General features: G+C 42.7%; 1 protein-coding gene across 1 annotated transcript; it reads right to left on the reverse strand.

Annotated features, from left to right (window-relative positions):
* Positions 1-329: 329 nt before the first annotated feature.
* LOC147567078 (uncharacterized) lies at positions 330-1,022 on the reverse strand. Its single transcript, XM_086656882.1, has one exon. It carries the CDS (start codon positions 1,020-1,022, stop codon positions 330-332), a length of 693 nt encoding a protein of 230 aa, XP_086513008.1.
* Between the last annotated feature and the right edge of the window lie 20,349 nt (positions 1,023-21,371).

The following is a 21,371-nucleotide window of genomic DNA, read 5'->3' on the forward strand; positions in this document are numbered from 1 at the left end:
CCCTCGGTTGTCGCCGTAGCTACGGAGGCTATCCTGTCCCTGATCATGGCTTTTCGCTTAGCAGGGATGTTTAAATTAGGGCCCTTGGTCGCTGCTCTCACCTACCATTGCAGCCTTTAGGTCCCCTGGTCGTGGCTTTCGCTATCAAGGCTACCTGCTCGATTCAGAACGAGATGAGTTTAATTAGGGCTCCTCCTTTTTATAGCATTTTGTGCTAAAAAATATTTTTATTTTATAAGGTAAAATATGTAGCTAGTAATGCTACTTCTTTTGCCTAATGGCTACATTAAAAAAGGAAAGATAGTAGGGGTAGTGACGACCTTAGTTTTTCAGATATCTGCCGTCGGGTCATCGTAGAACACTTTGTTTCCTCCAACGATGATTGGACTCACTTCTTCTTGTTCCCAGCCCTGGGCGGAGACGAGATAACATTCCCGGGCTATTTTCTGTTCTACCCTGACCGTTCCGATGAGATTCGTTCCCGAAATTGGGAACTTCATCATAACTTGGTTTATGGAAACTATTTCTCCCGACTCCCTCAGGAAGTTTCTGCCTAGTATGATGTTATACGCATACATCTTATCGACGATCGCAAAGTTTAGCATTATCGCCTTTGCTGATTCTCCTTCGCCGATCAGCACTGGCAGGGTTGCTATTTCGTCTGTTTCGACCTGATTGTCTCCGAATCCAGTCAAACAAGATTTATAAGATTTGAGATGGCGTTCGCTTACCCCGAGTTTCTGGAAGCATGTTCGACTCATGACCTCCGTGGAGCTCCCTGTATCGACTAGAATACGTCCTATCCTCCAATTGGCAACTACGGCTATTATCACCAGCGGATCTGCGTGTGGAGTTATTACCCCGACCAAATTGTTGTCTGTAAAGACAATGGGCGGAGTTTCCACGACAGGCTTGATTAGGAAGACCGGCTGGTTCTTTGCTTCGTTGGCGTACCTGCGTTGTTCGCCTTTGGTTGTTCCTCCGAGGGTAGGTCTGAATGCTATGGTATTGATATTCTCCATTACTCCGGTGGGCCCCTCTGGACCCTTGTTTGCTTTTCTAGAAATGGGGCCATGCCCGTTGACTTCGGATCCCGATCCGATTCCTGCTTTGTTTATCGACTTTTTTATTTCGATATTCGTAGGGTCGTTGTTCTTGATGGATGTATTTATCCAGTTCTCCTTTTCTTACCATCTCCTCAATTAGATTCTTGAGGTGCCGACAGTCGTCGGTTTTGTGGCCGTAGCCTCTATGAAAGGCACACCACGCAGTCATATCTCTGGATCCGAGCTCTCCTCGGTCGTCATTAGGTTTGGGTAGTTCAGCCTTTCCTTTTGCTATCAGTATCTGCGAGATTTCCTCCCTTCCTTTCATTAGGGGGTGTATGTTACAAAGTCAGCCCTGGGCCTCCTGCCTCGCTCTCGTTCCCGGGGTAACCTGACTTCTTCCCTTTCTCTTTTTCGGGGGCGCTCACTTTCGTACGGAATATTGGCCACCTCTTTCATCCGCAGATAATTCTCCTCTGTTCTGATAAATTGTTGCAACATTTCTATCAGATCTGCGAGGGTGTCTAGCTTTCTCCCCGAGATATCTTTGATTATGTCATCTTGTCTGAGACCTCTCTGTAGGGGCAACAAAAGCAACGTTTGATTCTAAGTCGGAAACTTGAACCATAAGGTTGCGAAATCTCTACCAGTAGCTCGCCAGCGTTTCGCTTTTTCCCTGTACTACGTTGAACAGCTCTTTGGTCCCTCTCTTGATACTTGTGCTTCCTCGGAAAGCCTCGCAAAAAGCTTGGGCGAGCTGGTCAAAAGACTTTTTTGACCCCGGGGCTAGCATTTGGTACCATGCCTGAGCTGGCCCTTTTAGGATGGTGGCGAATACCACACACCATATATTTCGGTTGGTCGTGCATAGATTCATCCTCGCAGCATAGTTGTTAATGAATACCCCTGGATCTTCCGCGCCGTGATAGTGCTCCAGCGTTATACACTTGAAGTTGGCCGGTTTTTCGGATTCCAGTACCCGGCAGAGAGGTGGCTACCGAATTACAGTCCTTCCCCAGAGTTTGTCCTTCTCTTGTTAGTTCTGCTACTTGGTGTATGAGCAAGTCGCATAGGGTGGGTGTAGGATTTTGTGTGTATCTAATACACAATCTAGTGTTCTAAGCGGAATCTCAAACATCATATGTTAACACTAGATTGCCCAGAATCATATGCATAAACTAATCAATGAACTAGAAGAGGGATAAATACCTTTATCGCCTTTTTCCCTCGAACCTTTCCAATCGCGTGTGAAGATCGAGAGCTCCAAGTGTAGCTCCTCTACTTGAGACACCGAGTGTATAGACTTGATCTCCCTTCCTTTCAGACTGCTAGGACTTACTAGAAGGTTGAGAAGAACTCTTCTTCTTGACTAGATTGATAGAACGGAAGCTTTTTCTCTATATTCCTCTCTCTCCACTAGCTGTATATTGAGAGAGAGAGAGAGTTGTATATTTTTCTTCCAGAGAAAAATTCACACCTTTTCTGTTCTCTAATGACCCTATATATAGAGAAACCCTAATTAGAATCTCATTCAGACTAGGTCTTTTTATTTTCGGGTCACAGAAAAGATAATTACCAAAATACCCTTTTGGGGTATTTTGGCTAACCCTTTAAGTGTGGCCGGCCAGGGCAGCCCACCATGGGCTTTATATGGCCGGCCCCACTTACCTTGGTCGGCCATCACATGGCCGGCCCAAACAGCCTTCCCCCGGGCACCCTTTTAAGGCCCGATTCTTTCTATCTTGTTCCGAATCTCCATTCGAACCTTTTCGGCTTATTTAGCTGGATCCAATCCATCTTTAGCCTGTTCCCGTCTAGTCAAGTCTCTCCGATCAAGTTACCACTCTTATGTGTAACCCGTTGTAGGATCCAGTCTATGTTAGCCGCGAATCAACGACTTGATCCGACGATCGTAGTTGGCTTCTAGCAAAGCATTAAGACCCCTAATTGGACCGGACTGGATGATCTTCACATTATGGTCATCATTATCCTAGCTGACAAATTGATCGCATTGCCACCTTGGTCGAAGGACACTCCTTCGGAAGGACATCTCCTTCAGACCGAACGGATATAATCTTCAGTCTCCCACTTGTACTTAGAACAAGTGCAATGCTCGATTCCCATGTCTCTTCGTATCTCATCTGATACGTCATATCCTTCAGACTTTCTTGATCTGGAGAACAACTGTCAATACAAATGATTAACCCTTAATCCATTTGAGTGTGGCCACACATTTTCCAGTTGCTCCTCCCCAAGTGGCCTGGAGATACTTATCCTAACTCAATAGGAGGACATCATTCAGTCTTGTACTCCCACTTAACTACATGTCTATCCTGTCTCCCCCAGTAATCCGCCTTTATAACCTCCTTTTACGGCACGGCGTTTGACGGTACAAAAGTTCGACATTCCTTACATAGGATGAGTGGAGTACTCATGTTTGAGGAATCTCTCCAATCTTGCCTATGAGAGTTCATGACGTTTTTCAACTCTTGAAGAACTCTCATGTTTGGGTTATCCAGTGTATATTCCCCAATCATACACCCATGTATATTCCTATAGCCCATGAAACTGCGCTATCAGTCAATCTCCCATGCTAGTCTTCATGAGTCATTGTTGCCCATGCAATGACCTGGACTAGGGACTTAATAATGAATCTATTCCATGTTCACTTAGTAGGGTTTCATTTACCAGATCACGTATTTAATAAACCTACTTGGAATGCTTCATTATTTTTGGACCGTCATTTAAACACTAAACCATTATTTAATCACAGAAATAACTTATTTATTTCTTTTATTGAATGTAGCTAATTGATTACATGAAACTCCTTTCATTATTCCAATTACAACCTAAAGCCATTCAGCGATGCGCTTTATGCCTATGACCCTTCTATGACTCTCATTCTTGGGCTGAGGCAGTGGTTTAGTTAACGGATCGGCAACGTTGTCGTCCGTATCGACTTTGCAAATGACCACATCTTTTCGCTCAGTGATTTCCCTATTAACGTGGTACTTCCTTAGGATATGTTTGGACTTCTGGTGTGCTTTTGGTTCCTTAGCCTGGGCAATAGCTCCATTGTTGTCACAATATAGAGTAACCCCATTTTCTATGCTAGGAACGCCACCAAGTTCGGAGATAAACTTCTTTATCCAAACTCCTTCCTTGGCTGCTTCCGAAGCGGCTAGGTATTCTGCTTCTGTGGTAAAGTCTGCTACAGTAGTCTGCTTTGAGCTTTTCCAGCTTATTGCTCCTCCGTTTAGACAAAAGACGTAACCCGACTGCGATCAGAAATCATCTCTGTCCGTTTGGAAGCTCGCATCCACATGGCCTTCCACGATTAGTTCATCTTTCCCGCTATAAACCAAGAAGTGATCCTTTGTCCTTCTCAAGTACTTCAGGATATTCTTGGCTGCGGTCCAGTGTTTCTCACCTGGATTAGATTGGTAACGACTACACATGCTCAGAGCATATGAGACATCTGGGCGAGTGCAAACCATGGTGTACATGATTGATCCTATTGCCGAAGCATAAGGCACCTTCTTCATGTATGCTAGCTCATCAGGATCTCAGGGACACTGAGTCTTGCTTAGCGTCGTGCCATGTGTCATGGGCAGAAATCCTCTCTTGGAGTCTTCCATTTTGAATCTACCAAGAATCTTATCGATATAAGTTTCTTGACTGAGTCCAATCATCTTCCTTGATCTATCTCTATAGATCTTGATGCCCAAAATATATTCTGCATCTCTTAGGTCTTTCATTGAAAAACACTTCTTAAGCCACTCTTTTACGGAGTTAAGCATAGGAATGTTATTTCCAACGATTAGTATGTCATCTACATACAGGACCAAGAAAACTAGGTTGCTCCCACTAATCTTCTTGTATACACAAGATTCTTCTTCGTTCTTCAGAAAGCCAAACTCTTTGATTTTCTCGTCGAACCGAAGATTCCATCTCCGACTTGCTTGCTTCAACCCGTAGATGGACCTTTGAAGCTTGCAAACTTTTCCAGCGTTTTTGGAGTCCTCAAAACCTTCAGGTTGTGTCATGTACACATCCTCTTCCAGTTTTCCGTTCAGGAAGGCGGTTTTGACATCCATTTGTCATATCTCATAATCGTAATGAGCTACAATTGCTAGAATAATCCTAATGGACTTAAGCATCGCGACAGGGGAAAAGGTTTCTTCGTAGTCTATTCCTTGGACTTGTCTGTAACCTTTTGCTACGAGTCTAGCTTTGAAAACGCTTACGTTTCCATCCTTGTCTGTTTTCATCTTGAAAATCCATTTGCATCCAATGAGTTCTACTCCATCGGGCAAATCAACCAAGTTCCAAACTTGATTTTTAGACATGGATTCCATTTCGGATTTCATGGCTCCTAGCCATTTTTCGGAGTCTGGGCTCGTCATAGCTTCTTTGTAGGTGCTGGGTTCATTATCTTCTATCAACAAGATCTCTTGTCGTTGAGATAACTCAATCAGCTAGCCTTGCGTACCTACGCGGGGCTTGAACAACAGGTGAGACACTCTCAACTCTTTGAGGGTTCTCCTGCGAATCCCATTCGCTCTGCGCGGGAGGATCTCCGAGATCTACCATCTCTTCCTTTGTTCCCTTTTCTATCGGCTCTGAATAGTTAGGAATCGCGACTTCTGACATCGGTACAACGGTGTCAGTTTGTTGCTCGGATCGAATTTCTTCGATCCCTATATTTCTCCCACTTGTCTTCTCGGAAAGAAACTCATTTTCAAGGAAGACACCATCACGAGCAACAAACACTTTGTTCTCTGATGGGTTGTAGAAGTAATACCCCTTCGTCTCTTTTGGATATCCAACAAAGAGACACTTGTCTGGTCTTGGCGCTAGTTTATCTCCTTGTAAACGTTTTACATAAACATCGCAATCCCAGACTTTGAGAAAAGACAACTTTGGAACCTTTCCAGTCCATAACTCATATGGCGTCTTTTCTACAGCTTTTGACGGAGCTCGGTTTAGTGTGAAAGCAGCCATTTCTAGAGCATATCCCCAGAAAGTGTTAGGAAGATCGGCTAAGATCATCATCGATCGAACCATGTCCATCAAGGTTCGATTTCTCCTTTCGGACACACCGTTCATCTGAGGTGTTCCTGGTGGAGTGAGTTGGGATACTATTCCGCAACTCCTAAGATGATCCTCAAACTCTTGACTCAAATATTCACCCCCTCAATCCGATCGAATGGCTTTTATTTTCTTGCCAAGTTGATTCTCTACTTCGTTCTGGAATTGATTGAACATTTCAAACGATTCCGACTTATGCTTCATGAGATATATGTAACCATATCTAGTGAAGTCATCGGTGAACGTTATGAAGTAGTCATAGTTACCTCTCGCGAGTGTACTCATAGGTCCGCATACATCTGTATGTATCAGTCCTCATGGTTCACTCACTCGATCTCCTTTCCCCTTGAAGGACGATCGTGTCATTTTGCCCACTAAGCATGGTTCACATGTATCGTATGATTCTAAATCACACGATCCCAGAAGTCCATCTGCATGAAGCTTCTACATGCGTTTCATGTTAATGTGACCCAAACGACAATGTCAGAGATAGCCTTGGTTAGAATCGTGAGTACGAAGTCGTTTCGTGTCTATGTTCAGGATTTCGTCTTCTATGTTCATAACATAAAGACCATTGCGTAGTCTAGCACTGGTATAGAACATCTCATCTTTGTATAAAGAACACCACTTGTCCTTTATTATTGCATGATATCCCTCTTTGTCTAGTACTGAAGCAGAGATGATGTTCCTTGAAATAGTGGGTACATAATAGCAATTATGCAGCACTAATATCAATCCAGTCTCTAGACTAAGCTTATAGGTTCCTACAGCCACAGCAGCAACTCTTGCTTTATTTGCGACTCGTAGAACCATCTCGTTCTTTGTCAGATACCTGATCTCCTTGAGTTCATCTAATTCCGAGATTATATGTGTTCCCCATCCGGTATCAAATACCCATGAAGGAGAGTCAGCCGTATCTGCCAAATTGACCTCTATAACATAGGCACCGACTTCCACTTCCCTTTCTGGTATCTCTATTACGCTTTCTTTATTCGAAGCATCGATAACTCTTCTCTGATCTTCCTCCCAATCTAGAAAGTCATATAGATCTCTATCTAATTGTGAACTAATACTATATGCCATTGCTACTCTACATAAACAAAATAAGGATATTGCTAAGTACTACATTCAATGTTTAAGCAAAAACAGTTTTTGTCATATTATTCAATGAAAACCGTGCCCCTTTGAATAATATGATTCCAAGATCCCATTCCTGTGGAGTTAAGCGTACTTTGGCACTGCCCTTAACTCCACCCTCCTGGGTGAGTAACTCTTTACTGATCATACTCCTATGACTCTTGGTTGATGAATAACACTTATGTGTTATATTCATCCTTTTGCCTCGAAATCCAAAACCCTTTTGCTGACTCGTTGAGAATAACCATTTAGACATGTAGACCTCTTCATAGGTCTACCCGTATTGTCCCGAGGTAAAAGATGGCACCCTGCTTTGGCATGACCCACCATCGATGAACAAGGGCGCAACAGGTGTCTTAATCTGGGTAGGCATTACTCAAAATTCTTTTTGAGGACTTTTACGTTTTTGCATGCATGCATTAATGTGAACTCTAACATAATCAAACACGACATAAAACGTAAATAAGTAAATGTGCGCGAGAAAATAAATCAAGCAGACATGATCCTAGTATGGCCCCTAACCTAAAAGATCTAATCTTCTTAGGTTCTTGTTTGTTTCGCCTTTGTTCGCCTGGATCTCCATCCTCGAACATCCATTGAATTCTCCCACTCGAACCACGATCTCATCCTTTGGCTCTTCAATGGACTCTATTGGACCCTTAACTCTAATCACAAGACTCAATGATTTGCAGATCATATAAAACTTGAAATTAAATTAATTACATCGGGCACCCATCCGTGCTTAAAAACAAGAATAGAACAATTCTATGGCCATACTAGAACCCACATTCACATTCATACATACATAATAATATGACACTCATAAAACACCCAAGTATGTATGAGATTCGCTTCCTTAGGTCGAATCTAGGTTTGCTATAATCTAGATAGCTATTCGGGAGATACCACCGACATCTCTATGTCTAACGTGTCTTAAGTCTAATTTTCTCAAAATTTGGACTAATGGCTCGTTTTGGTTTTATCCTAAAAGATTTTGAAATCGTTTTGAAAAAACTCTGTTTTAGGCTTTTGGTTGGCCCGGGTCGCTTTCGGAAAAAATATGGTTAAAGTCGGAAGAAGAAAAGTAGAAACCTCCCACTTAAGTCAAGGCCCAAAAGACCCGAGTCAAACTCCAAAGACTTAAGCCAAACTTGGTCAAGGAACCTTTGACTAGACCAAGTCAAGTCACGATCAAGGTCCGAGCCAAGGTCGGACTCGGATTGGCACGTACCAGAACGTGCCAAGTCCCTCGGGTGGACGCATCCTGGCCCTAGGCCAGACGCGTCCCAAGCCCTTAGACGCGTCCTAGACGCTCTGTCCAAGTATGTGCATCTCAGACTCCAAGTCCGAGATGGCTTCTGGCTTCTCCAGACGCGTCTGGAAGGGATAGTGTCAGTCGCGTCTGGATTCTCAATTCGAGACGCGTCCGGACTATTCTGGTCGCGTCTAGGTGACGCGACCTCACGTGCTAGACGCGGATCTCTCGGGATCCCAGTCCGAGACAATCTCGGACGTGTCTCCTGTCCGAGAGGAACTCGGATGCGTCTGTCCGAGACGGTCTCGGATTCTCAGTCCGAGAAGGACTGGGATGCGTCCCAGGACGCGCCTGGCCAGTCGCGTCCTGGTCAGTCCGGCTCTTGGACAACAGCTCCTCCCTTCCTGTTTTTCGATTCCTTCCAACTTTAGCTGCTATTTTTGATGAAAATTCATCAAAAACAGCAGATTTTGAAAACTCTTTTCAAAAAACCATCTCTTTTAAAACTTCCTTTTGAAAACTCTTTTCAAAAATCGAAATTTTAAAGTTCTCCCCATTGAAACACTTTTAATTTCTATCTGATTACGTCTAAATCTAATTTAAACTAATCCATTTCATGTCTAAATCCATATTTAAACATAAAATCATCTAATCAATCAAGTTCGAATCTAATTCGACTAGTCAGAGATAGTTTCATGCAACCGGCTCGTGATGCCACAGTAGGATTTGGTGTGTATCTAATACACTATCTAGTGTTCTAAGCGGAATCTCAAACATTATATGTTAACACTAGATCGCCCAGAATCATATGCATAAACTAATCAATGAACTAGAAGAGAGATAAATACCTTTATCGCGTTTTTCCCTCGAACCTTTTCCAATCGCGTGTGAAGATCGAGAGCTCCATGTGTAGCTCCTCTACTTGAGACACCGAGTGTATAGACTTGATCTCCCTTCCTTTCAGACTCCTAGGACTTACTAGAAGGTTGAGAAGAACTCTTCTTCTTGACTAGATTGATAGAACGAGAGCTTTTTCTCTATATTCTTCTCTCTCCACTAGCTGTATATTGAGAGAGAGAGAGAGAGAGAAAGCTGTATATTTTTCTTCCAGAGAAAAATCCACACCTTTATTGTTCTCTAATGACTCTATATATACAGAAACCCTAATTAGAATCTCATTCAGATTAGGTCTTTTTATTTTCGGGTCACAGAAAAGATAATTACCAAAATACCCTTTTGGGGTATTTTTGCTAACCCTTTAAGTGTGGCCGGCCAGGGCAGCCCACCATGGGCTTTATATGGCCGGCCCAAACAGCCTTCCTCCAGACACCCTTTTAAGGCCCGATTCTTTCTATCTTGTTCCGAATCTCCATTCGAATCTTTTCGGCTTATTTAGTTGCATCCAATCCATCTTTAGCCTGTTCCCGTCTAGCCAAGTCTCTCCTACCAAGTTACCACTCTTATGTGTTACCCATTGTAGGATCCGGTCTATGTTAGCCGCGAATCAACGACTTGATCCGACGATCGTAGTTGGCTTCTAGCAAAGCATTACGACCCCTAATTGGACCGGACTGGATGATCTTCACATTATGGTCATCGTTATGCTAGCTGACAAATTGATCGCATTGCCACCTTGGTCGAAGGACACTCCTTCGGAAGGACATCTCCTTTAGACCGAACGGATATATCCTAAGGATATTATCCTTCAGTGGGGTCGTCCACACACCCCTCGCCTATCCCAGCATTCCTGGGGGTATAAGGTTCGTCTGGATCACGCCTTGTTCCCTCAAGATACTCTCTAGACGCATCTGGTCGCCTGGTTGCAGAGTTAGGGCCTGATTGCAGTGTTATGTGCCTTCTCGCGAACGTCTTGAGTACTTCCTTCCTCTCATTAGGTGTTGCGGCCCTCCTTGCTATCTCAGCCTTGCGGAGGCTTTCCTCCAATCGTTTTGCGTCCTCGTCCCTTCGGAGGTATACAGTCTTGAGTTGTTCAAGTTCTGCCGCGAGATCATCTGCGCTCCGGGATCCATGGGATGTCCCACGTGGAGTGTGCTCGTCTGAGGACATGTTTGCCTGAAGAGCTCAAGGAAGTAGTTAGTTTTGAAGAAATATTGAGTAGGATTCGAGTTACCGAATGTGGTGATTTGCTGGAGAGATCCCCTCCTTCTAGCGCCAAATGCTGATGTCGAAAATTGACTCCCGGTTAAATCAGCATGAAAAAGGGAGTTGATGCATGACAGCCTCCGTGATGATAGAATATTCCGTTTAGAGAGGTGAGATTCCTCTGTTCAGCTCTGCTCCACTTCTCTGCTCCCTTTGCATTATGCATCATCAGAACCCTTTGCAGGTTTTCCCCCCTTTGGGAACAGACGAACAGGAGCAAAGAATCAGGAGCTGGAGCTAGGACTCAGGAACTAGAGTAAGAAGCAGGGAGCAAAGAAGCGGAGCAGAGCAGAGAAGCAGAGCTGAACAGAGGAATCTCACCTCTCTAGACAGAATATTCTATCATAACGGAGGCTGTCATGCATCAACTCCCTTTTTCATGCTGATTTAACCGGGAGCCAATTTTCGACCTCAGAGGGTTCGAAAACCGCTCCGACGCTCAAGACAGTCAGATTGCTCTTTGCAGTAAAAGAATGAATATTGATTGATCCTTTTGGGGGGAGAGTTATGAGAACTCTGAGTTTCTGGTGATCTTTTTGGGAGAAGAGATCGTGTCCTGAGAAGGACGATGTGGGGGGCCTTTTATAGGCGATGTTAAGCCGACTATGATCAGGGGCGGTGGTGAGGCGGTTGCCATCAAACCAATATAGAAGTTACCTCTTTTGAGTATCTAGGGTTTCTCTTCGAGTCTATCCCGGATCTCTGATAAGTGAAAGTTCCTAAGTTCAAGGATACTTCGTTGTTATCTTTGCCAGAGTGATAGACTCTAAAGGAGAAGTTTCCTCCTTTAGATGCGTGGAGTCCAATTTGGCTTAAACACTTCTAGATGTGTAACCGACTTAGATCTTTCTGGAAAGTCCAGGATTAAGCCTTTAGGTTGCGCAGCGCTGATATCTTCCCAGTTTTGGGCGTAAGATATGAGTCGAACCTGTGGAGACTCCCCTTATTCCTTTAGAGATCCCAGAGTTGATCTGTCCATGCCAAGGGCATTTTGTGCAGAGCTGGTTTCTTCTGGCCGACCTTCCTGTTGTGGGAATGTACGGTGGACCATCAGGGGTTTTAGTTGTCCTGTTGCCTTAAGCCGAGCTATTCCAAGAGACTTCTGGTCTGATCTTTGACTCTTCAGACGTTAGTCAACGTTTGGACATTTTATGCATCATCACAAGTAATCCAAGAAAAACAATAGGAAATAAAGAACAATCACACATAACTCAAGAGGTTTACTTAGTTCGTTGGTGAGACCTACTTCACGGCGACAACGGCGCGATGATTTCCACTATGATAAGCAAAGAAGTTACACAATAGATTCGTGAGAATTAGACGACGATATCTCCTTAGGGTTTTTGTTTATATAGCCACTAAAACCCTAATCCCGCCACCTCACTGACTCTCTTTCTAAATCCGGAACAGACATGGATATGCTAACACTAATAACCTCCATAAGCATAGCTCTGCATTCCAGCTGTGTTTCGGAGTCCAGCTCTGTCTCGGAGCCCTGCTTCACATACCAACCCTGTCTTAGTAATCAGCTCCGCTAACGGGTCCTGAATTCCTGACCGAAGGTTAGCGGGTGGTTAACTGGGTTCGATATCAACTCATATTCCAGTCACTTTTAACAATTCTCCACCTTGACTTGAATATGTTCCTCTTGACTTAAATCTACCACCATCATAGCTCAGCACCTCTGAGTCGTCGTCGCTCCAACCCTCCAATGGGTTGAACATCTAGAAATCCCAATCAAGTCCAAGCAATGTTTAAACTTGAAAGTTGTAACTACCTTGGTCAACATATTTGCTGGATTATCTGCCGTAAACACCATTTTCATCGTGATCTCCCTTCTTCAATCACGTCTTTGATAAAGTGATACCCGACATCAATGTGTTTATTTCTCTCGTGGTACATTTGATTTTTGGTCAAATGAATTGCACTCTGATTGTCGCAGTAGACCTTTCTTACCTCCTGCTTCAGGCCCAAATCACCAACTAAACCACTCAGCCATATTGTCTCTTTTACTGCCTCTGTTGCTGCCATGTATTCAACTTTCGTTGTAGACAAGGCTACTACTGATTGTAGCACTGCTCTCCAACATATGGCACTCCCATAGAGTGTGAACGTACAGCCCGTCAGCGACCACTGCCTATCAAGATGCCTTGAGAAATCCGAATCCACAAATTTAACTACCGAACCAAAAGTGTCAACCCTTCTGTCGTAAAGCAGACCAACTTTCGCAGTTCCTCCCAGATACCGCAGTATCCATTTCACAGCCTGCCAATGACCTCTCCCAGGTCTGCCCATGTATCTGCTTTCTACACTAACAGCGTGCGAAATATCAGGCCTTATGCACACCATAGCATATATAATACTACATATTGCACTTGCATAACGCACCCGAGACATATATTCTGTCTCTTTTTCAGTTGTTGGTGACAGTTCACCCGAAAGCTTGAAATGTGCCGCTAATGGAGTACCGACAGGTTTTGCCTCAGTCATACCAAAATGTTCAAAGCCCTTCTCAACGTACGCTTTTTGAGATAAAAACAGTTTCTTAGCAGATCTGACTCTCCGTATCTCCATACTCAATGTCTTCCATGAGGCACCCAAGTTTTTTATCCCAAACTCACCCTTTAACTGATCCTTTAACATGTGGACTTCTGACATCTCTTTGCAAGCTATCAGCATTTCATCCACATATAGGAGTAGATACACATTAGAACTATCTGATAGTTTCTTATGATACACATAACTATCATATTTGCTTCTATCATAACCGTTTCTGACCATAAAGGTATCAAAACGCTTATACCACTGCCTAGGAGATTGTTTCAATCCATACAAGGATTTCTTCAGCAAACAGACATGGTCTTCTTTCCCGAGAATCTCAAACCCCTCTAGTTGACGCATATAGATTTGTTCCTCCAACTCACCATATAAGAACGCAATCTTAACATCAAGTTGCTTCAATTCCATATCATACAAAGCAACTATAGAAACTAATACTCTAATAGAGCTATGATTAACAATAGGAGAAAATACCTCATTAAAGTCAATTCCTTTCGTTGTGTAAACCCCTTGGCTACTAACCGTGCTTTGTACCGTGCATCCTCCACCCCTGGGATTCCTTCCTTCTTCTTGAAAACTCATTTGCTACCCACAATCTTTTGACCCTTAGGCTTCTCGACTAATTCCCACGCTCGGTTCTTATTAAGAGATTCAATCTCTTCATTCATGGCAAAAGACCACTGTCTTGATACGTCACTCCTCATAGCTTCTTCATGGGTGCATGGCTAACCTCCATCAATGCTTTCTCCCACACTAAGTGCAAATGTAACCATATCAGTCATTCCATACCTTTTTGGTCCCCGAATGTCTCTCCTTCCCCTGTTTCTCGCAACACTATAATGAACTTCTTCATGTTCATCTTCCCAGCTTTCTCATCTATTTGAGATCTAACCTCTTCCCGAGTGTCTATCTCAAACTCCACCTATTTCCCATGATCTTCCCGCTCCACATGTTTACCAACACTCTCCCGAGTATCTACAGGCGTTACCTTCTGAGTTACCGTGGCTAACTCATCAAAAGCAACATCTCTACTAATGAGAAACTTCTTTGATATTCCTGAAGGATATATTGCCTCGGTCTGAAGGAATGGTATCCTTCCGAAGGACTGTCCTTCGACCAAGGTTGCAATGCGTACAATTTGGCGATAGAATCTTAATGACCTTACTCGGAAAATCATTAGTCTGGTCCAATTAAGGGTCGTAATGCTTAGCTAGAAGCCAACTACGATCGTCGGATCAAGGAGTTGATTCGCGGCTAACATAGACCGGATCCTACGAGGGTTACACATCAGAGTAATGATTTAAACGGAGAGAATTGACTATAAGGAGAATGGCAAATAAGTGGATTGGATCCATTATTGGTAAGTCCAGATTGATTCGGAGAAGTCCGAAGAGATACAAACATGTCCGGGCCCAAAAGGGAGGCCCGAAAAGGCTTTAGGTGGGTCGACCATGTGATGGCCGCCGACCTAGGCAAAAGGGCCGGCAATGTGATGGCCGGTTAGGCCCTAAGTGGGCTGGCCAAGGAAGCCCATAAAGGGCTATGTTGGCCGGCCACTCCAAGTAACCCTAAAGAGGGTATTTTGGGTGTTGCCTTATAATTAGGTTTTAGGAATCCTAGTTGGAGTCTAATACCTCTTCTAGGGATTTCTATATATACCTAATTATACGACCTAAAGAGAGAGACAGAATTCTCAAGGGTCTGAAGGTTAACTGAAAGAGTTTCAGAATATACATCTCAGAGAGAGAGAGAGAGATAAGGAGTTTTCTCAAGTATCTAGTCAAGAAGAAGGAGTTCTTCATCTCAACCTTCAAGAAGGTCCTAGCTGACTGAAAGGAGGGAGTTCAAGTCATTACTCGGTGTCTCAAGTAGAGGAGCTACACTTGGAGCTCTTATCGTCCGAATACTGGTCGGGATTTAGTTCATGGGAAAGCGATTAAGAGGTAATCATCTTTCCAATCTAGTTCATTGGTATGTTCATGTATAGATCCTGGAAACTAGTGTTAAACATAGAGATGTTTGAGATTCCGCTACCAACACTAGACAATTAGGTGTATGAGATACCCTACAAACCCCTACAGTGGCATCACGAGCCGTTTGCATGAACTATCTTTGACTAGACGAATTAGATTCAAACTTGAACAACTAGATACTAGTGTTTATGATGTTTGAATGGAGATTCGAGCATAGTTTGATGAGATCAAATTAGGGTTTTGAATGTGATTCTTGACCTAGAAACACTAAAAACATAGTTTTATGAAAAGAGTTTTCATAAACAAGCTTTAGGTTTTAAGAATTTTGATAAAAATCATCAAAACCATGAAGATTGGTTGATGAATTTGTCAAAAACAGTACCTAACAGCAGCTGGAACAAAGAAAAACAGAAAAGGATTCAGTTGGAATGGTAGAGTTTCCAAAAAGTTTGGAAACCTAGCTGGCCGGACCGGACAGGACGCGTCCGGGCCGGACCAGCACGTCTCGGACGGCTAGTCCGAGACAGAGAGGGACGCGGACTGGAAATCCCTGCCCGTGAAGGACCGGGAATCCTAGTCCGAGCTGGACTAGGAGTCTGAGACTCTCGGGTCTCGGACATCCCAGAGCGTCTTGGACGCGTCTGGGATATCCCTGTCCAACACAGACTAGGAGTCCGAGACTCTCGGGTCTCGGACGTCCCAGCGCGTGGAAGACGCGTCTGGGATATCCCAGTACGAGACGGAATAGGAGTCCGAGACAGGAGCGTCTCGGACATCCCTGACGCGGCTAAGACGCGTTCGGGGGAACCTATTAAGTCTCGGTCTAGGACGCGTTCGGGGGAAGCTTCCAGACGCGACTGGGATGCGACCGGAGCATCCAGAAGCGTCTAGGACGCATCTGGACGCATCCGGAAGGCATCCCAAGTAGGATGGCTCTGCCGTCTGTGCACAGAAGCGTCTGGGACGCGACTGTGGAGCACGAGTGCATCTCGGACTGAACATCCGAGATGGCATATGTGCTGTCCCAGCCCAAGACACGTACGGGACGCGTCTGGATGTTCCAACACCTCTCGGACTGAGCATCTGAGAGGAGTGAGAGATGACCCGATGGTCTGGACGCGACCAGAACGCATCCTAGACATCTCACCCGAGATGTCTATGGTCTGTCTTAGGATAGAAGCGTCTAGCTAGGCTAAGACGCGTCTGCCCGAGAGACTGGGCACGACAGGAAGGTGTTATTTCATGGTCCGGACCTTGACCAGTTCATATCAAGGGTTGACCTGAGACCAGTCAAAGGACTTTGACCAGGGTTGACTTAGGTCTTTTTGAGTGTGACTCAAAGGCTTCTAGGCCTTGACCTGAAAGGGAGTTTTTCAGACTTTTTCTCCCGGTTCCGAGCATAAGTTTTTTTTCCGACATTGACCTGGGTTAGAGAAGAGCCTAAACGGAGTTTTTCCTTATATTGATTTAGGAAACAATTAAGGAAGAAACATAATGTGATTCTAGTTTGAGTATTGTGAATATGAAACTTTAGAGCCCATTGGACATAGAGATGTCACATATTCCCACGAATAGTTATACGAGACATAGCAAAACCTAGAAACGAATCTAGGATACATACTTTGTTTATTATGATTGTCATATTATTGTATGTATGGATGTATGTGATTGCGTAGAATAGTATACCTTTAGATAAGATTATCGTTTCTTGTTCTAAGCACAAGAAGTTGTGCCCGAATAATACTTAGAGTATAGGGTCTTAGAATCTATTGACGAACCGAATGATGAAATCATGGTTCAAGTGGGAGTAGTTAATAGAGGTTCTTGGATATGAATCCAAACGAATCATAGGCGAACAAGAAATAAACTTAAAAGATGAGATCTTTTAAGGGGTAATACTAAGATTTAACATATCATTACGCGAACCCACATAAACTTTTACGTAATAAATCATGAATGGTTATGCAAGAGTTCACAGTAACGCAACTTGATAAATTACGTAATAAGTCCCAAAAAGAATTTTGAGTAAAGCCTACCCAGATTAAGACACCTGTTGAGCCCTTGTTCATCGATGGTGGGTCATGCCAAAGCAGGGTGTCATCTTTTACCTCGGGACAATACGGGTAGATCTATGAAGAGGTCTACATGTCTAAATGGTTATTCTCAACGAGTCAGCAAAAGAGTTTTGGATTTCGGGGCTAAAGGACGATTTAATGTTTAAATCGTTAACCAAGAGTCATAGGAGTATGACCAGTAAAGTGTTACTTACCCAGGACGACGAATTAAGGGCAGTGCCAAAGTACGCTTAATTTCGAAGAAATGAGATCTTGGAATTATATTATTCTAAGGGGACAACAAATATTGAATAATATAGGCAAATTGAGAAAAATTGCCAGGATAACAAGTTTAATCATTTTCGCATTTCTTACATGTACTTTAATTATGACAACAAAAGACTCCAGCAGCATACACTGGCTTCTGGAAAAAGAAAAGTTGAATGGTGACAACTTTATGGTATGGGAACGGAATCTAGGACTTGTCCTAAGATCCGAACATAAGGCAAACGTGTTAGACACACCTATTCCTGTTCTCAATGAAGATTCGACTGAACAAGAGAGGGAGCAAGAAAGAAATATTCAGAAAAGGTCTGAACCCATAACATGCCTCATGTTGGCAACCATGGAACCTAATCTTCAGGATAAGTTCATAGAAATGGATGCCTACACCATGATTCGACAACTTAGGAATTTGTTCCAAAACAAGTCAAGAATGGAGAAGTATGAGACTTCAAGAACGATATTGGATATGCGTCTTGAAAAGGGAAAGCCTGTAGGGCCACATGTTTTCAAAATGATTAGTCTTTTTGAAAAACTAAATCGATTGGGAGTCGACAATGTCCGAGATTTCGCCACTGATATTATTTTGCATTCGCTTCATAATGGATTTAACCAATTCAGAATGCACTATAATATGAATGGATGGGACAAATCTCTGGAAGAACTACACGCTATGCTCCAAACAGCTGAAGAGAACATACAATATTTGAACCCAAGAAAGAAGTTCTAATGGTTCATAAAGAAAGGGGATTTAAGAAGGACGGGAAGCAAAAATTCAAAAGGAAGAAAACGGGTAAAGGGAAAGGCAAAGAAGTTGCCATGAACAAAGGTACCCATTCTGATTCCAAGTGTTTCTATTGCGATTGCACGGGCCATTGGAAAAGAAACTGTCCAAAATTCCTTGAAGACAGAAAGAACAAAACTGGGAGTTCCAGTCAAGGTAAAAATTATTAAAAGTTATTCAATTAAATACTAATTCCTCAAGGTATGTGATACCTAAAAGACTCTTAACATTATGAATGACAGGAACAAGGGGGAGCTGAGTATTTATTGAAGAGGAGATGAACCTGTCAAAAGCGAAGAAGGCAAGAGTTGCTGGAAAAGCTCAAGAAGGATCATAGACTCAATAGGCAATACTTTAAGGCAGTTTTAGTATTTTTTTTTTTCTTTTCAGAACATTGACTCTGTAATGAGATTATGGGAGTGAATAAAATATTTGATATTTTATAATGTTCTTAAAAGAGCCTATTTAAACTTTTAAGGAATTATACCGAATGATCCGACTTAGTCATTCTAATCTTGTCAAATAAGCTTGAAAGAACATGAATGAAACTAAAGTTGTTTGGTCACGTATCTCTCAACAATAGTCAATCATGGTTTGGACAAAGAAATTTGACAAGAATTCTCGTGAGAGAACAGAGTTCAGTTAATCGTAGAAACTCATGTTAGACATAAAAGTCTACGATTAATGTGATTAGAATGGACTTAAGACTAGATTTTGGAAAAGTTCTGGAAACAAATCCTAAATCGAGAAGTGGGTCTAGGTGACTAAAGAATATGATGAGATCATAAGTTCAATAGTCATCGATCTTCCAAAAATATAAAACTCTAATACGAATCTGCCAACCCACTAAAAACCTAGAAAAGCTATAGTAAATAATTGAGTCCATATGGATATGGATATTCTTTTTAGAAGGAGTTCTAAAAACTAGTCAATTATTCTAATGTCTAAAGCGTGGTAGACATAAGTTCTTCGAAAAGAAGAACGGGGTTTTCTCACAAATCGTCGAAACACAATGAGATTGTTGCTCTCGATGGTGTCTTCATTAAAAGGAGGGTCCTTCAAAGAAGACAAGTGGGAGGAAAAATCGAATAGAATTCGATAAAGCGCAACAAAAGGGAGTAAGGAGTTTCTTGCCTTAAAACGAAAGGGAGTAAGGAGTTACTGACCTTACGAGACGAGGGATGTCGCCTTGAAAATAAGGGACAATCGCCTAGAAACTTCTTAAGGAATTAAGAAGGTTGCTCAAAAACCCCAATGAGTCTTGAGAAGATTCAAACGGACTATAGCAGAAACCACTCTGAAATTGGACTGAAAATCCAAAGAGATAAGAGTAAGAATGGTTAAGTCTTGTGCGACAAGAAGGTAAGTGGGAGTGAAACAAGCTAGTTTCATGTCCTGTATGTAGGAGACATACTCGAGAGGACAGAAGACGAGGGTAGATTAACTATGGGCATCAAAGTCTATGGAGATAGACCAAAGAATGATAAAGACTCGTTCAAAAGGAGTTTTGAAGAGGTCTGAATAAGAAGATCTCTTGGAGAGAAATTCTACCCAGCTCCCGTGATGAACATGGGAGAGACACTTATGTTTGAAAACATAAGAATGATCATGAGATGATTGTTGTTTACCCGAACATCTGAGAAGTACTTGGAGTACAAAAGATGTCGTCACCCATACAAGTCAGAAGATTGAAGAAAGTCATAAAAGTAATCTTCCGAAAATAAAGATAGGAATCTTTTAGGAAGGGAAAACAGGTGGAAAAGAGTTTTTCATGTTGGGAGTCGTTACTAAATCTACTAGATAAGAAAGTAAAATTAGAACTTGGGAAGTACTAATTTCGGTGGGAGAAACTGATATTATCATAAAAGCTTACGAAGGGTTCGAAAGAAAGATAATAACAAAGCGAAGTTAAGAGGAAACTAAATTGTCACCTTAGAACGATCATGGAGATGCTCGAATCTAAGGAATTAGGATCAAGGAAGAAGTATCCTAAGAATACTTGTAAAATTGAGAACGTGAAGGAGTTCAGGCGGGTCCTCAAATTTTACAGACTCTTGTTATCCGAAATAAACTGGGTTTATTTCGTCATCTAAATTGTGGTTTAGAATTTAGACGACAGTCCAAAAGGATGGAGTGTTCTAAGTAGGTTTGTTAGATACGTGATCCAATGAAAGAAACCCTACTAAGTGAACATGGAAGCACACCATCTTACTATCCCTGGTCCAGGTCATTAATTGGACAATAATGACTTAAGAAGACTAGCATGAGTGATTGACAAGATAGCGTTGTTTCTTGGGCTATGGGAATAGGAGTATTGAAAGGCCAACTTCATGGGTGTATAGTTGATACACTGGAAACCCGCCGAATGAGAGTACTTCAAGAGTTGAAGTTGTAAGTTGTCATAACTCTCATTTAAGCAAATTGGAGAGATTCCTCAAAACATGAGTCTCACTCAGTTTATGGAAGGAATGTCAAACTTTGGTACCGTTAAACGCCATCCGTAAAAAGTGGTTATAAAGGCGGAATACTAGGGGAGACAGGATAGACATGAAATTGAGTGGGAGTACAAGAATGGAATATGTTTTCCTGAGTAAAATCAGGATAAAGTATCTCCGGGCCACTTGATGAGAAACAACTGAAAAATGCATGGCCGTGCTCAAACGGATTAAGAGTTAATCGTTTGGATTGAAAGTTGTTCTCGAGAGCAAGAGAGTCTGATGAATATGACATATCAGATGGGATGCGAAAAAACATGGGAATCGAGCATTGCACTTGTTCTAAGTACAAGTGGGAGACTGAAGGATATATTGCCTCGGTCTGAAGGAATGGTATCCTTCCGAAGGAGTGTCCTTCGACCAAGGTTGCAATGGGTACAATTTGGCGAATAGGATCTTAATGACCTTACTCGGAAGATCATTAGTCCTGTCCAATTAGGGGTCGTAATGCTTAGCTAGAAGCTAACTACGATCGTCGGATCAAGGAGTTGATCCGCGGCTAACATAGACCGGATCCCACAAGGGTTACACA

This window comes from Eschscholzia californica, unplaced genomic scaffold (assembly GCF_041429995.1).
Source record: "Eschscholzia californica isolate CP2 unplaced genomic scaffold, dmEscCali1.0.p SCAF_1, whole genome shotgun sequence".
Classification (NCBI taxonomy): domain Eukaryota; kingdom Viridiplantae; phylum Streptophyta; class Magnoliopsida; order Ranunculales; family Papaveraceae; genus Eschscholzia; species Eschscholzia californica.